The sequence below is a fragment of the Rattus norvegicus genome, chromosome 17 (genome assembly GCF_021556685.1).
Source record: "Rattus norvegicus strain SHRSP/BbbUtx chromosome 17, alternate assembly SHRSP_T2T, whole genome shotgun sequence".
In the NCBI taxonomy this organism is placed as follows: Eukaryota; Metazoa; Chordata; class Mammalia; order Rodentia; family Muridae; genus Rattus; species Rattus norvegicus.
This window is the reverse complement of record NC_141550.1, coordinates 17877501-17895560: the sequence shown is the minus strand read 5'-3', so window position 1 is coordinate 17895560 and position 18060 is coordinate 17877501. Positions and strand designations below refer to the sequence as shown.

Genomic DNA, 18060 nt, shown 5'->3' with positions numbered 1-18060 from the left:
AAGCAGGCTCCGTGTGTCAAGACTGAGGACCTGCGTTTGACCCAGAACCCACAGGGTAGAAGGAAGAAAGTGACTTCTTTGATCTGTTCTCAGACTTCCACGTATATGCTGTGGTATATACATACACACAGAAATACAGAAATAAAATCAGTATCTCTATGACTTGGGCAGGACTTCAGGAGACGAAGCCCCAAATATCTGCTTAAATCGTCATAAACACCATTTCTGGGTGTTCAAATCTTTAATCCCAGGAGAGACAGATGTAGGAGGATTTGTGAGTTCCAGGACAACCAGGACTACACAGAGAGACCCTGACTCAAAAACAAAACAAAACAAACAAATAAACAAAAACAAACAAAAAAAAACAAAAAAAATCCCAAAAATCTGAAAAGTTCAAGGCATTAGGGGTACTGTGAGTGGTTAATATTATGATAAACCAAACCCAGCTTCCTAAAAATTCACTTTAGATTCTGCTCACAGCTCTCCACTCTCTCACCCCCATAGCTCCTCCCTCCATCCTCCTTCCCCTCTCCTCTGAGAAAGGGGAAGGAAGCCCTCCCTGGGTACCAACCCACCCTGGAACCTCAGGTCACTGCGGGACTAGGCACATCCTCTCCCACAAAAGCAGCGAGACAAAGCAGTCCAGTCAGGGGAAACAGGAACCACAGGCAGGCAGCAGAGTGAGGGACAGCCCCTGTCCCAATTGTCAGGGGAGCTGCATGAAGACCAAGCTGCACATCTGCTACACATGTGCACAGGAGGGAAGCGGGAGGAGGGGACCTAGGTCCAGCCCTTGTATGCTCTTTGGTTGGCAGATTAGCCTCTGGGAGCCCCCAAGGGTGCAGCAGTTAGTTGACTCTTGTTTTTCTTGTGGCATTCCTATCCATTCCAAGTCCCTCAATCCTTCCCCCGACTCTTCACAAAACTCCCCGAGCTCCGCCTAATGCCAAACCAAGTTTTTAATCACCAAGGTACTTAGTCTGTTTCTCAGAAACTCTTTCCAAACTCACCTTTATAACCATTACTTCTTACAAGTATTGGTGAGAATCCCTAAAGAAGCTGTGTCTACAGAGACTGGATGACTGAATAGAATTTTAGGAATGTTGCAGCTACCATCATTCCTAAGGCTAGTCCAAAGGCTAGTTACCTTATCTTGGACTAGTGATAGCCCTTTGGAACAGGCATTCCTCGACCATCTCTGAATCTGAACCAACATCCCGTGACGAACAGATAATATTTTAGAAATCTATTAACAGACTACTGGCTTCTACCATCCCAGAAGCTAAGAATGCCATCAGAGAGCATCTTGGGTCTACAGAAAAGCTTCCCCATTTTGCTGTACCTGACTCTTTGATATACTCACCAAAGTATTTTTAGTTGGTTCTTTTTTTTTTTTTCGGAGCTGGGGATCGAACCCAGGGCCTTGCGCTTCCTAGGTAAGCGCTCTACCACTGAGCTAAATCCCCAGCCCTCAAAGTATTTTTAAACTTACCTTGATTTATTACTTTCTCTGTCCTGTAAAACTTCACAAAATGACTCTCATGCTGGAACATGGGATGGGGTAACCTAAATCTGTGTTCACAGGCCATGGTCCCTCAAATGACCCCAGGATAAACTATCCCTTATTCCCTTCAAGATGAGAGCAGTCGTTTTTGTTTCTGTTTTTTTGCAACAACACAATATCCTATATACAATACAACTGTCCTATTAATTAGTATCCCAACATCTTCATAAACAGGGGTCATGAAGGATTCTATCCAGAGTTCTGTTCTCACCATGAGAAGCCCCCCAAGATGGCAACTATTACCTGCGGGTTCAGGTTATAATGACAGAGGCACGGCACGGCATCTGGAACCTATAGTCTCCTACATGAGGACGGTCTACAAGGACACAGGCACCCAATGAGTCTTGTTTTACCAAGAACACACAGTGGTGGGTGAATGTCTCAGATCTGAGGGTGTGTGTGCCTGGGTGCATGTGTGCGTGCATGCGTGTGTGTGTGTGTGTGTGTGTGTGGTTAGGTCACACCTGTTCACATCTTATTCCGGAAACAACTGGATCTCAAACCTGTACTCCCCTTTTCCTCCCCTCAGATTAGAAACAATGACAAGCAGGTTCAATTTAGTCTCTGGGCTTTTGTTTTCACTGAGACCCCTCCCTGCTCAACAGAAGAATGGATCTGCCTCCTGCTCTTTTCCAGAACCTTCTGGACTTCTCTCCCCACAGTCAAGAGGGGACTGTAAGCTTTGGGCCTCTGCTGAAGATGCTGTGCTGTCAGAACTGGCTTTCTTTTGGTTAGGAGAAAACCTGACATGAACTGTGTAGGTTGCAGATTTAGTGTTATTGTTTTGTTGTGTTTTTTTGAGACGTGGTTTTACTGTGCAGCCCTGGGTGACTCTGAAGTTGCAGTGATCCTCCTGCCCTCTGCATCCCAAGCGCCAGGATTATTTATGCACACGCGTGACTATGGGTGTTTTACTCTTTCTTCTCGGATCTTAGTCTGGGAGATGAGCTGTACATTACAGAAAGATGTATGTCACTGATACTATAGGAAGTTTGGGCTGAAAAATTACAGTCTTATCCAATTGTGTGCCAGAATCATACTCTTGTTGGCATTTACTCCAAAAGGCAATATGAATTCAATCACATCTTTCAAGACCCTTTCATTACTTGACCAGAAAGCTTTACTTTTTAAATGAAGTTTAATCACAGAAATAGGGGATTGGTGTCTCCCTAGTGTTGTTCTGAGGCTTGAATAGTGTCTTTTTTTTTTTTTTTTTTGGAGCTGAGGACCGAACCCAGGGATTTGCGCTTGCCAGGCAAGCGCTCTACCACTGAGCTAAATCCCCAACCCCAGCTCGTAAGTTAATTAGCCCATTTAGTCAATTCTATGAGTGCCACATGGCTGGTTACCTCTGCTAGGTTTCATGCATCTCCTCAGACATTCATCTGTCTCCTCAAAGTTGGGGGTAAACCTTTTCCTGAGCCTGACTCCATCCCAGAGTTCCTCTCTCCCTACCCAAACTCCCACCTCCATTTCCTGCCTTAGCTACCAGGCTGTCAGATTTTTTTTATTTTTTCCGGAGCTGGGGACCGAACCCAGGGCCTTGCGCTTGCCGGGCAAGCGCTCTAACCACTGAGCTAAATCCCCAGCCCCAGGCTGTCAGATTTTTATTGACAGGTTATACTTCCATATAGTACACAAGAAACATCTCTCTACAACTTGGGGCAGTATAATTTAATAAGGTAAGTGTCTGCCCTTAATGAATTTTAAAGATATTTTTATAAACAATTATTTTTCCCATAAGGCAATGCTGCAATGCCCAACATTTTACAGGGATGCTGGGAATCTGAACTTGGGTGTTCGTGCTTCAACAGCAAACACTTCCTGAATGAGCTACCCCTCAAGCACTTGACTGTTGAACCATCACTGTTTAAGATCACATAGCTGCTTACTTTCCTCAAGCCTACTGCATACACTTTTTTTTTTCTTTTTTTCGGGGCTGGGGACCGAACCCAGGACCTTGCGCTTCCTAGGCAAGCGCTTTACCACTGAGCCAAATCCCCAACCCCTACTGCATACACTTTAGGTGAGTTTCCCATTCCCTTGGTCTATTCGCTCCTGGAAGTCCACCTAAAGCACTTGTTGTTAAGCTCCATTTCCTGGAAACCTCAAAACAAGCTGTTTTCTTAAAAAGACTCTGCAAGGGCATCTTCAACACTACTGGTCCACGGGTTTGAGGTTTGCTTGGAGACAATTCATGTCTCCCCTGTCCCAGAAGGCCCCTGGCTTTCTGTTATGTCAACAGCCTGTCGTTATCACACCACACACTGCCGTGTCCTATAACTGCCCTCTGCAAGTGCAGTTCTTCCCGATCATGCTACCCGGCAGAAGACAGAGGGAAGAGGCCAGCCAGACATGTGCGCGCTGAAACCCAGCTTTGCTGAGTCTCCGTCGTCAACGTCTCTGCTGTGGCCCTCCATTAACCAACACGGTGCCCACAGTGACTGTGCCATCAGATGAGATCAAAGGAAATGTCACATGTTTCTGGTGCAGTGCCTGGCTGACATGAAGCCCTCAATAACCCAATGGCAGTAGGAGAGTGTGTAGCCTACAGGACAATGCTGTGCCATTCCTCAGACGTTGCTCACCTTGCTTTTTGAGACAGAATCTCTCACTGGTCTGGGATTCACTGCTTAGATGAGGCTTGCTAGCCAGCGAGCCGTAAGGATCCACACCTCTCTGCATCCACCATCGTGCTTGGCTTGCATTTTTCTTTTATCAAATATGGGTTCTGGGAATCGAACCCCGGCCCTCATTCTTGCACAGGCGACAGATTAGCCACTGAGCTCTGATCCCACCCCACGGGAAGGTAATTAAGAACAGACAGACTGATCAACGCTTTGAACTCTGAATTAGACAGTTTGTATTCTAAAACACACACAAATCTGTACCAATTAAATACAAAGTCGAAAGGGAATATAAATTACAGTTTTTGTTTTCAACGGATGATAGTAAAACACTACCGTCAGCTCACCACACACACAAACAGCAGCTTTTCAATAGAGTCTCCCAGGCCTCCCTCACCAATGCTAAGGACTTAAAAAATAAAAAGTACAGCAGGCTGCACATGCTCTCTCACTTCCTCACAATACACGGATAGCTGTACACTGAGGTCCATTGTACAGGCATCTACAGAGTAAGTACATAAAATATATTTGTAAAATTCTTCCACGCACGATCCTACAATGTCTCTCCTCGCAGGATACTTTGAAAAAAAAAAAAGGGAAAAGAATGACAACGGAGTGGTCCATATCTAATCCCCCTCAAACAAGGTGACGTGTAAACCTACAAACTTGATAGCTCAGTCCTTCTCTTCAGCATTTTCTAGAGTCGAGCAAAATGGCAAGCCACCACCACAAGAGAATCTAGCAATTCTGAATCAGACTGATAAAGAAGCCACCAACCAAGACTCTTCCCCAACTCTTGGTACATTGTTGCGTTGCTGTTGTGACACTGCCCTGTGCACCCCACCTGCTTGCACAGGTGGACAAGACATGACAAATGCTAGGGGGGAAGACAGAGCCCCAGCCGAGTCAATGGTCAATGTCAAGTCAATAGGTCCCAGGCTAGGTGGAAGACTGTTGTAGCTGTATGGTTTCTGTGTGCTTAGGAAAGGGGGCAGGGACCAGGGCAGCACGTGGCTCGGTAGCCAAGGGAAGTATGGCACCACACTGGAGTGAGATTACATCACTCACACAGAACAGAGTGGACAGCAAAGACGTTCAGTCTCCTGGAAGTTCTTTGGTTATAAAGAACAGTGCCTGCAACCTTTTCTATAAAGAGGGATTTAGAACCTCATTCTTACAGAATATAAAATAACGCTTTTCATCTGCTCGTGTCAAAGCAGTCACCAGGGTCGCTTTGTAACAAAGTCCAGTACCTTGTGATTTTCGACAAATCATCTATCTGCCTTTTAGTGTGCAGATATGTCTCTGAACAGACATACCATAGATACACAAATTCATATACATAATATATATTATTTATAAAAAAGGGATCAGAGCACTGACTCCAGAGTCTGCAGGAAGAACTGATTAAAAACGTACAAGAATAACGTTTGAGTCTGTGGAGGTCTTTGCACAGTGGGGCGTGTACGAAGTGCTCATGAGAATACTGCCACGTAGGTAAGCCAAGATTTTCATTCTCTTCCTCTCTGGAAAGAGCAGGGGCCGTGATTCGCCATGGGACAAAGTGCTACTTCTCCCACTGGGGAGGGGAAGTGCAGGGCTCCCCCATGCTGGTCTGAGGTCAAGCTGGGTCACAGCTGTCTGAAGAGCATGTCCCAGGGTGGGACCGACGAAGCTGCCGGAGCTGTGGCCCAGAGAGGCATGGCTGTCCCTTACCGAGTGGCCGTGGTTTCCTGGAACAGAGAGGTCAGTGAGTCCAAGCTCCTTGTCCCCATGTCCCCACCCCCACATAGGGCCCACCCTCCAGGGGGCTTTGTGAAGGGTCAGACCAGATGGAATTCACTATGGAATCTCAGAGAACGGGTGAAGCGTCTGTGGGCATGTTACTGAGTAATTCCAGGATTAAAACAAAAACCTAGAGGAAGAAGTTTCCAAACTGACTTTTGATTTCCTTTTTATTTCCCCCAAGCACTGGGAACCGAACCTAGCACCTCGTGCATGCTAGGCAAACGCCACACCACGGAGCTACATTCTTAGCCCTTCATATAGCTATTATCGTGTGTGAGTATTTGTGACATATGTGTATATACACATGTACACTTCATATCCCTGTGCATGAGGAAGCCAGAGGAGGACACTCCATTACTCTTTGATTTGTTCCCCCAACCCCAACCCCACACAGGTGGATTTGAAGCTCACTAGTTCAGACCAGCTAGCTGGGCCAGCAAACTCCAGGAAGATCCAGTCTCTACCCCTAAACACTGGGGTTAAGGCCCCACACGCCAATGTTCAGCTTTTTTATGGGTGCTGTGGATTCAAGTTCTAACACTCACGCTTAGATAGCAGGAGTTTTTACCCTTGGCCATCTCTCCAGCTCTCGGAGACTTGAAGTGTCAAACCAGCTTCTTAAAAATCAGCCTGTGGACTAGGGTTGTAGCTTATGGGTAGAGCAGCTGTCTGGCATTCAACAGGCCCTAGGTCCAATTCGTAGCACTGCAAATACTGTATACTCAGGTGCGTATGGAGGCAAGGGTCCAGTGTGACTTTTTAAGTAATTCCTGGGTATTGAAAGCCAGTTCCTGGGCTGGAAAGATGGCTCAGTGGTTAAGAGCACTGACTGCTCTTCCAGAGGTCCTGAGTTCAAATTCCAGCAACCACATGGTGGCTCACAACCATCTATAACGAGATCCCATGCCCTCTTCTGGTGTGTCGAAGACAGCTACAGTGTACTCATATATAATAAATAAACAAATCTTTAAAAAAAAAAGCCAGTTCCTAATGTAGCAAGCACTTTACCAGCCCAGCCATCTCTCCAGACACACACAATTCTTTTTGGTGAAACATAATTGCCAGTCAAGTGTGTATGTGTATACTTTTTGTCCTGGAGCTTGGGAGCAGAAGCAGGTAGATCTCAGTAGGTTTGAGGCCAGCTTGATCAACACAGTGAGTTTCAAGACAGGGCTCCACATTGACCCTATCTCAAAAAGGAAGAGAAAGAAAAAGAACTGCCAGGCTATGATACCATTATTCAAATGCAACCAATATTTCTGTACGATGTTTACTTTAGAATTTTTAAAAGGTTTGTGTATGTATGTGTGTATATGAGTACACTGTCACTGTGTACACACACCAGAAGAGGGCATCGGATCCCATTACAGATGGTTGTGAGCCACCATGTGGTTGCTGGGAATTGAACTCAGGACCTCTGGAATAGCAGTCAGTGCTCTTAACCGCTGAGCCATCTCTCCAGCCCCTTATTTTAGCATTGTGAGGACAGGCTCTCTCATTCTGTAGTCCTGGCTGGTCTTGAACCCTAGGCAGTTCTGTCTCAGCCTCCCAAGTAGTGGGATTTCAGATACAGGGTGCCAACCCTGGTTTATATGATCCATTTAAACAAAGCTCTTTGTGTCGGACTCAATATTCTATGACCTTTCACGGCAAAGCTTCCTTCTTACTGTGTTCTGATCCACCAGGGCAACAAAACAAGAAAGACAACATCCTCCCCTTTTTCACCAGGCTAGGCTTCTCATAGTGTGAGCTGGGAACATTCTACCTCCCCTGAAGTTACCCCTAGGTTTGTGAAGACTTCAGGTCCTCTGCTACACCCCGAATGCGGCTGAACCTTGGGGGTGGTGCTATTCCTGATGGCTTCATTTGGCTTCTCCAGAGTCCCCCAGTGAGTATTTGGGGGTGAGAAGAAATCCCAATTCAGATCCAATAAATTCATCAAAAACAAACGGGGCTGGTGATGTAGCTGGTGAGCACCTAGCGTACATGTAGCCCTGGGTTCTATCTCTAGCATAGTCTAAACTGTAGGTGGTCATGAATGCCTGCAATCCCAGCATGGGACAGGTAGAGGCAGGGGGATCAGAAGTTTGAGGTTATCTCAGAATCTAGGGAGTTTAAGACCAGCTTGGGCTAGAGACCCTGTTTCAAACAAAACAAACAAAACAAAACAACAACAAAGTGAAACAAAAGAATAACAGAGTGAAACAAAGAAGCAAAAAAAAAAAAAAAATCAGACCAGCTTCAAGATCAGAGTGAGGGTCATGGAGGAGCTGAGGTAAATTCATGTTAGCTTGCAAGAACAAAGGTGAGCAATGAGTTTCTCAGTTTGTGCTCCCAGCTGCAAGCATCCTTACCCTGGGAAAGCGCTTTTCTGACTTCAACAGACCCTTCCCCTTATCTAGGAATGGGGCTTCAAGATTGTGATCTAGCCCTCTGGAGACTCCCAGAGTCTCAGCCACACAGGTCTCAGGGCCTGTCTGAGGGAGGCTGGTTCAGAAGGCATTGGCAGTGACAGTGTCTCGCACAATGGGGAGCAGCACCATGTGTGTGGCTGCCCCATCTTCCTTCACCACGAGTCGGTGCTTCTTTCCTGTCTGGTAAACTGTTTTGCTGAGCCCTGATGTTCCTGTAGCTTACATAAGCGTGGGATCAAAGAGGAAATGAGAGGGAGAAGGAAGGGCGACTCTTAGGAACAGAATGCTTAGAAGTTGGGAATCTAGCTACACAGTTTACATTTCCTTAATGAAGCCCACTTTGTTCCCGTATGAACATCAAGCAGTACTGTAAACAATCAATGGAGAGCATCCGAAACTCAAGGTTTAATGTGCTCTGCACATCTCCACCGAAGGGTGTGTGTGTGTGTGTGTGTGTGTGTGTGTGTGTGTGTGTGTGTACATATATATATATATCCTAGGTCTAACTAGGTAGCTCTGGCTGGCCTTGAACTCATAGAGATCCACCACCTCCCAAGTGCTGGGATCACAGGCATGCGTCACCACCGCGCAGCTACTGACAATGTGTTGTGGTGCTGGGGACACAACCCAAGGCCTTGATTGACCATGCTAGGTAAATACTCTCCTGGAGCTATTCTAATGAGCCCACTAATCTTTGTGTATACGCACACCTGTCCATGCCTCCAGGAAGGTGAGGCCATGTGACTGTCTTCCTCTGTCCCTATCCTCTACCTTGCTTTGTTACTGTGGTTGTTGTCATTTTGTTTGCTTGTTTTGAGACAGGCTCTGGCTGTCCTGGAACTCCATACACAGGTCAGGCTGGTTTGGGATTTACAGAGATCCACCTGTCTCTGCCTGCAGAGCTCGGAGATTAAGGGCGTGCCCTTCCACACTCAGCTAGACCTCAGTGAACTAGGAGTTAGGATGTTTCTAAAATGGCCAGCCACTAAGTCCCCCATGATCTGCCTCTCTGCTTCATCCCCACCTCTCTACCAAGGACTGGAGCTCCAGAGGCAAACCATTATGCTTAGCTTTGGCATGGGTGCTGTAGACCTTTACTCGGGCCCTTGTGATACAAAACTAATGGAGCCTAGGATGAGCAGACGAATCACAGGTTTGATGAAATACGGTAGGTGCCACACCAGACTGCTCTGAGTTAGCCAAAAATCAAACCCTGGAGAGAGCAAACCGCCCCTCATCCACTTGAGCCTGACACCAGCTCGTCTGTCCGCCAACCCATTTTCCAAGGAAAGCGGCGGCAACAGCCAAAGCCAACAACCATGCATCTGAGAGATTCCCACGGCAGATGAGCAGGACGGCCGAGCTTGCTCTGCAGCGGACCCTTCTTGCTAATTACAGACATCAGATGAAGCTCTCCTACAAATCTCACTGTGAGGAGGAGCTTCCGGTGGGCCGGTGCCCAGCAAGCGGTGCTGAGAACGTGGAACTGAAAGGGGCTGCCTCCGGAGTGATTACCTGGTCGTTCTCTATCTTGGAATGCAGCTGGCCAGCATCTGGGGGACCCTCTGGGATACCTTTACGGCCTGTTTCAATGGTTAGATCCGTCCTACTGGAGGGCTCTCCTACGGAACAATCTGCCAAACCATCGAAGTCTTTGCCATCGGACACACCCATGAACTCTGTGAAGGAGTGGTCCTCCAAAATGTTCGTAGTGTGTTCTATCGTCACCTCTCCTGGGCAGAATTCTCTGGCTTGGTGGCCCTCTTTGCTGGGGCCGGCATCCAGTTCTGAACCCAAAGCAGTCCTGCACGGCATTCTGGGATTTTCCTCGGGGATGCTCTGGGGTGATGGGCTCCCCTGGGGTAAGGCACTGTTCTCCTCGAGAGGCACGGTGATTGTCTTATCCTTCCCCAAGCCTCTTTCTGCTTCAGTAAGCTCTTGAGTCGAAGCTGGTGTGAAGTCGGGTGCGAGTGATGGTCCCGAGTGCTCCCGGCACTCGGCCTCCTTGGTGGAGAGGGCTAGCTGGTCTGAGCTGTCGCTGGAAGGGACTGCCATGTCAGACAGAGTGGCGTTGGAGGCACTGTGGGAGAAGTAGCCACTGGTGAGGCTGCTGGTGGTAGGGCTACGAGACACTGCTTTCTCCAAGGCTCTGGAGTCTGTCAGGTCTGCTTTAGAAGACGACCACTCCCTGTTCTCCAAGCTGGCATTGTAAACACTGAAGTCAGCAAACTCCACGGGCACGTAAGGCTGTGCGTGCATCAGCTTCCGGCTGACAGCTTCCAGCTCATTTTCCTCCTCTTCGGAGTCCTACAGAACGGAAGCCAGAGGCAGCCATTAGCTCCTTTTAGCAACTGTCTGACTGAGACGTACTTCTCTCGGCTAGGAAGGCACCCCACGCCCATGCGCTCCCTCTCCTTCTTTCTGTTTTATGTAGCTTTGAATCTGTTAGGCAGACAGGCCTTGACTGTCTGATGCTCCTCCCTCTACCTCTGAGAACAGGGAATTATGGGTAGGTACCACCAGACCTAGCCAGTCTTTCTTAAGTCTGGCCAACTCTCGTCATCTCTGGCAGTAAGTTAGCGTCTTCTCAGAGACTAGTGACTGGAAATGCTCTGCTGCCTAGCAGGGATGAGTTTATCTCCTCTGGGTTCACTCAAGGTCATCCACCTCAGGTTTAAGAATAGGAACTGGATTGAAGGGCAAATGTCCTTCTCCTCCTCAGGGAGGAAGAGGCATAGCCTGAGGCAGAGGAGTGGGCTCCTTTGTTTCCTCTGACAGTCTTCAACCCACGGAAGCAGACTGCCGAGATTCAGGTCATCTGTGACAACTTCTGAACTCACTTATGAGTGGCGAAAGGCTCAGAACCCTGCACTCAGTGTCTCACTAAATGCTGCACCACTGAAACATGCTAACAGCTCGTCAATGACTGCTTTCCTTGGCCTGTGAGAAGCAGACGGAGGTTCGGCTAGAACACAAGATAGAGAGCGAAGATAAAAGGGTTCCAGCATTAAGAAGTTGGGGACCTGGCAAAGATTGGTGTAAATACAAAAGTGGCGCCAACTCAGCCTCTGCCAGCAAGTGAGACATTTCATTTCGTTTTAAAAATTCTTTTTATAAATATTTAAAATTCGTTTGTTTAAATCCATGATTGACTTTACGTTATGTGAGTGTATGTATGCCTGCAAGTATTCTGTATACCGTGTGAGTGCTTGCTGCCCTATGGGAACCGAACTTGTGTCTCCCATAAGAGCAGCAAGGGCTCTTAACTGCTGAGCCCTCTCTCCCACCCTGCATTTATAAATATTGTTAATGATATTAAAAAACATTTTTATTAACTAATGTTTGCATTCATGTATGTATGTATGTATGTATGTATGTATGTATGTATGTATTTAGAGGGTGTGTTTGTGTTTGCATGTTTGTACTTGGATGCCTTAGCACATGTATGGAGGTCAAAGGACAACTTGAGGAAGTTGCTTTTCTCTTTCTACAGTGAGTCCCAGGAAGGATCAAACTCATTGTCAGGCTTGACAGCAAGCACCTCACCTGCGAGCCTTTGTGCCAGCCTGGTACTTTTTTATATGGGTTGGAAAAATAATTGATACTTTTAAAATAATTTTTTTTCTTTTCTTTTTTTTTTTTTTTTCCCGGAGCTGGGGACCAAACCCAGGGCCTTGTGCTGGCTAGGCAAGCACTCTACCGCTGAGCTAAATCCCCAGCCCCTCCTTTAAAATAATTTTAAGCTAATCTCCTACATACCCAGCATAGATATCAATTTTAATGAAACGTGTACACACACACACACACACACACACACACACACACACACACACACACACAGAGTTTTTTGAAACCAGGTCTTACTCTGTGGCTAGCCTGGCCTAGAAATCACTGTGTAGCCCACCCCAGGCTTTGCAACTGTGGCAAGTCTCTGGCCTTAGCTTCCTGCCTGCCAAGATGACAGGTGAGCCACCACACCCATCATGCACTAGGTGTGACTTTTATTTAAGGACTAACTAACAAGCTCCTTCCTGCCATGCCCGCCTTTGCCCTGAGGGTTGGGAATACTGATCCTGAGTGATAAGGGACAAGGTTTTTCCCATAGCAAGGTAGGCCTTTGAGTCCTTGTAAGGACAGTCCTGAACTCTAACTTAGAGACCTCAAAAATAGCTTTATTTCCTCCCCTTCCTCGTCACTGCAACCTTAACAACTACATAAATGGAGGGAGCCAGAACCCAAACTCCGCCTTCCTCATTAAGAATGCAAGGGGGTGGGGCTGGAGAGATGGCTCAGTGGCTAAGAGCACTGACTGCTCTTCCAGAGGTCCTGAGTTCAATTCCCAGCAACCACATGGTGGCTCACAACCATCTGTAATGAAATCTGGTGCCCTCTTCTGGTCTGCAGGCATACGTGCAGGCAGAAAGCTGTATAATGATGTATACTAAATAAATAAATAAAACAAAAAAAAGAATGCAAGGGGGTGGGTATATTATTCAGATGAGAAAAGGGGAGGTCACAAAAAATGTGGCAGATAGCTATTCATAAATAAATATATATTTCATCTGCTGAATTTTGTAGTAATATTTTTTTGTGTCTCACAATCTTATGAGATTTAAGTACCTCGGCAGTGGTTTAATGGGGCTGGGGATACAGCTCAGTTGATGAGTGGGGCCTAGCACGAGATCTCCAGCACTGCATCAATCAGGTTTGGTGGCACACATCTATTCTTGAAGCACTCAGAGCTTCAGAGGTTAGGAGATCAGAAGTAAAAGGCCACCCTCAGCTATAGAGTGAATCTGGAATCAGCCTGGGCTACATAGTGAGCTCACAACCAGCCTGCGCTGCATGAAACTCTGGCTCAAAAAAAAAAAAGTTAATATACTTTACTGCTGCTTCGACCTAAAGATTAATTTTTAAGGCTTAAAACATTCAGCCAGAGATACCTTCAGTGACGCATGCTTAGAGCAAGCAAGGCCCCCGGTTTAATCTTAGGACTCTTCCAAAGAGAGGGAAAGTGGGTATAAATTAGTCAAAGAAATCACCAACCTAGAGATAAGTATCAAATATCAAATGTTAAAGTCTTTGAAATTAACAAACTTTTTGACAGGGAAATACTTTGCCCTTGTATCTTTTTTGTCTGTTTTCTTTTGAGACAGGTTTGACTGTCCAGCCCTGGCTGCCCTGGAACTTGCTACATAGACCAGGATGGTCTTGAACTCAGAGATCAGCCTGCCTCTACTTCCCCAAGCATGAGATTAAAGGTGTGTACCATCAGACTCAGATATTGCCTTTGTATCCTAATTGTTAGATGCTTTTAAAATTAGGTAACATCTTCCTTCCTTCCTTCCTTCCTTCTTTCCTTCTTTTCTTTCTTCCTTCCTGTCCGTCCTTCTTTCAAAATAGGGACAGAGACATGGCTCAGTGGGTAAAGGTGCTTGCAGCCAAGCCTGAGGACCTAAATTCAATCCCTGGAATCTACAAGGTGAAGAGAAAACGTCTGCAAGTGGCCCTCTCATCTCCACGTGTGCTTGCACACACACATGTGCATGCACACACTGACTGAATCCATGTAATACATTTTTATTTTATTCATTTATTTATTTTATGTATGTATGACTACATGGTAGCTGTTTTCAGACATACCAGAATGGTCCTTTTAGAGATAGTCGTGAGCCACCACATGGTTGCTGGGAATTGAACTCAGGACCTCTGGAAGAGCAGTCACTGCTCTTAACCACTGAGCCATCTCTCCAGCACCCTACATTTTTTTTTTCTTTTTTTTTTTTTTGGAGCTGGGGACGAACCCAGGGCCTTGCGCTTGCTAGGCAAGCGCTCTACCACTGAGCTAAATCCCCAACCCCCTACATTTTTATTTTAAAAACTGGTTGTAGTTTGAAGGAGTTTGTAATTTGAAAACAGCTGTGTTGTACTCTGAATGACAACGGCCCCTATAGGCTCACTTGGTCCTCAGTTGGTGAAACTGTGTGGGAAAGACTGGGGGTGTAGTTTTGTGAAGGAGGTGTGTCACCAGGGACCACTCTGAGGTTTCAAAAGACTCATGACATTTGAAGCCAGCTCTCTCTACCTCATGCTTGGGGTGTGAAATGTAAGCTCCCAGCTCTTGTTGCCATTTGCCTTGTCTTGCCAGTATGGATCCTAACCCTCTTACTCTTTTTTTTTTTTTTTTTTTTTTTTTTTCCCGGAGCTGGGGACCGAACCCAGGGCCTTGTGCTTGCTAGGCAAGCACTCTACCACTGAGCTAAATCCCCAACCCGGATCCTGACCCTCTAAAACTGTAAGCCCAATCAAATGCTTTCTTTTCTAAGTTGCCTTGGTCCTGGCTGTTTATCATAGGTTTCTGGCCCACAGTGCACAATGGGGGACTTTAAATAGAATATAGCCAAGTGGTCATTTAACACCAAATCTTTTTTTTTTTTTTTTTTTTTTTTTTGAGCTGAGGACCGAACCCAGGGCCTTGCACTTGCTAGGCAAGCGCTCTACCACTGAGCTAAATCCCCAACCCCTTAACACCAAATCCTAAAGGACACTGAACTGAGCATAAAAGGTTACAACTCGACCCAAAGGTGGAACAGGGTCAAACTCTCAGGCTTCTCTGTAGCTTTCATCTTTGCAAGTTTATGTTTCCTCCATTTAACTCACAAAGGTGATATCTATCCATAGATAAAACACTTTGATTCTTAAAAGAGAGAGACTAAAGCCCATTCTTAAATCAGTCACTCTTGGTGACTTCACACAGTGAACCTCATTTCTGTGGCGGGTTGGCAGAAATGGCTCCCAGCACTTCTAATGCATTGTCCCAGGGGCTTTGAGGCGGAGCTCAGACCTGTACTCAGTTGTGCTGGAGGATGTGGGTCTCCTGTCTTATACTTTCAATAACCAGAACTCGGAGCAAACTGCTCAATCATTTCAGACCTTTGTTTCTACAGTGAAATGAGAGGAGGAAACCATGTTGCCTGTACAAGACCAGAGTGGGTGGGATTAGGGGGATTGTGGCTAGGGGGTAAGGGTTTCTTATTTCTTTTCTCTAGACCTCGTGACCTAAGAAAAGACAAGCTCAAAGCTGGCTGCAGGGGTGCCTGTGTGGTACCCCAGGCTACTTGGGAGGCTGAGGCAGGGAATTGCAAGTCTGGGGCCAGCCTGAGCTACATAGTGAGACAGTCTGGGAAACTTTGCAAGAATTTGTTTCAAAACAATGAAAAAAAAAAAAAGATATAGCTCAGGGACAGACAGCTTGACTGACGCAAGCCCTGGGTCCAATACCCTGTACCGCGGAATAAAAATAAAAGATTGAGTCAGATACGGCCAATTTTGGTGGCATAAGCCTGCAGTCCTGTATTCAAGAAGCTGAGGCAGGAGGATGGCAAGTTAAAGGCCATCCTGGGCTCCATAGTGAGACCCTATCTCAAAAAACAAAGAAGCAAAATAAAACAACAACGACAAAAGGAAACAGCTTACGTCAACATATGAGAAGGATAATAAAATGAAAGCTTCCCCGAGGGGGGAAAAAAAAATCCCAGTCAAACAAGCAAGCCACTTAAGACTACCAAAACATCGCGGAAAACCGCCAAACAAGGTGGTGTCGCAGCCCCAGATGTAGTGCGCATGCGCAGCAGGCATGCGCAGCAGTTGTGTCGCTAAGGTCAGCAGAGGCAGCTTTCTCAAGTCAGATCCCAGCAGCAAAAAGATGCTCAGCATCCGTACATGATGCATTTGGTCAGACAGAGCCCAAGTGCTGCTCGAGAGGTCTTGGGTCAAGAGAATCTGGGGCGGTCCTCTACTCCGCCTGCTGAAGTGGGCTTTGTTTTAAGCTCTTTAAAGGAAAAGCAGGAAAGTAACCATGGGGCAAGCCATGTGAACTGCACATCTGCATGCTGGAAGGCACTAGAAGGGAAACCTGGCTGCCTCTGGAGGGCAAAATAAATGGTTTTAATTCCGTGTCTATACAAGCCAGAGATGAGAGTCAATGGCAGTCAGCCAACAGGCTCTATCAGACACACATCCTGACAACCTGGGGTGGGTAAAGAGACAGCCGCTGGCCCTTTTAATGCACCCAGTGGTTTTTCTATGCTGAGAGGGGATGGCGAGGTTACGTGGGGACGGCTCTTTTAACATCCATGCTAGTGAAGGAGGCAGTCTCTGGCATGTTAGCCTCTTGCCCATGAGAAGCTAGAACAGGCAAACAGAACTTAGGAACAGGAGTGGATAAGGAATGGAATGCCCTTCCTTCCTCCCTTCTGTTAGGAATGCAGAATCATTGCTTTAGGATCGGGCTGCAGCTCTGAATACAGATGAGTGGCCCACTGCAGCACCAGCTGGAGATGCAGTTAGTGTCTGCATAGCGCTGCTAACGGATTTCACATGGCTGCACCGTGAGTGGGCCTGACACTGTTTGGCTGGGAATGAGATTCCTCACACTGCTCAAGACAGAGGATCACAGACAGCAGTGAACATCAAACGGCCTCCTCTTGCCCAGGCTGTTTTTTTTTCCTCCCTTCCTCAAGTCTAGGAAGCCACAGGAGAGTGAAAGTCGTGAAATAACATTACATGATTCTTCTCGGGCTTCCAAACCTACAGGTTTAAAAAAAATTGGTTTTAAATTGAGGCATAACTTATAACCAAAAGCACCAGGGACCATGGTGTTTGGGGAAAAAATGGCATTTCATATGGTTTGTTTTATTTTATTCATTTATTTGGAGACAGCTCACTCTACAGCCCAGGCTGGCCTTGAACTTTCGATCTCAGGTGGGAGCCGCCCCTCCCAGCGCTTGGAATGTGCAGCTTTGGAACCATGCTGGAGACTAAGGTTTTGCAGGCAGAGTTCTACCTTACTTGTGCTGAGTAACACACACGCGCCACTCTGAAAGCCAGGCCAAGAACAACCAGGTTGGAACGTATTTTGCCAGGTAGGTTAACAGAAGCTGCTGGTGCTGGAGGGATGGAGATGAGGGAGGAGGATGGGGGCGGAGTGGCTACAAACGACACAGACATCTCGGTAGCAGCAACACAAGAGAGCTTTCAAACACACCCACGGCTAAGTGCAGGATTACTTACGCCAAGTAAATGCAATTCCTCTAGGTAGATTAACTTCAGAATCTGGGCAATGTGCACAGACACATTAGAGAGATTTTTGACGTTAGTTAAACTGATCTTGCCGTTACGTTTTTCTTTATAATGACCAGAGCCGTCAAAGGTGTTCCCCCTCCCCCACTAGCTACGAAACTTGAGATGATGTAGAAATGAGTTAAATCAAACAGAAAGAATACTTAGAGAGACAGAAAAAAAATCACAGTTCAAGGTTACGTTCATGCAAAAAACGGCATTACCAAGAGCCATGTTTCATTTGTAAAGTCGGGACTTGAACACGTGACTTAATTTCTTTGAAAGCAGTTGGAAGGTGGCTTGGGAAAGGGCTTCCAACCCACCACCGGGTGAGAGGACGGAAACATTCCAGGACTTACAATCTTCTTCTCGGGTTTGCTATTGTGCTCTATTGGCATGCTGCTGCCATTGCTTCCTGGGGGTACAAGGCTGCCAGGGTTATGGGCCTGGGACGGAGGCATGCTCTGCAAAGGTTAAGACACAGATGCATCACACACAGGAGACGGCACAGCCAACAACATATCTACCAAGTACATGCATGTTAGAA

At 46.6% G+C, this 18060-nt stretch overlaps 1 protein-coding gene across 17 annotated transcripts in view; it reads right to left on the bottom strand.

Annotated features, from left to right (window-relative positions):
- Positions 1–4403: 4403 nt before the first annotated feature.
- The window catches only part of Kif13a (kinesin family member 13A), a 182378-nt gene continuing 168721 nt past the window's right edge, over positions 4404–18060 (bottom strand). For 7 of the 17 annotated variants that reach the window (XM_087590888.1, XM_087590889.1, XM_087590877.1 and 4 more), the window contains 2 exons: positions 9909–10700; positions 4404–5924 (listed from right to left, as the gene is read on the bottom strand). In XM_087590888.1, coding sequence (XP_087447014.1) covers positions 5904–5924; positions 9909–10700 — 813 coding nt within the window. In that variant the 3' untranslated portion in view covers positions 4404–5903. 17 annotated transcript variants of the gene reach the window in all.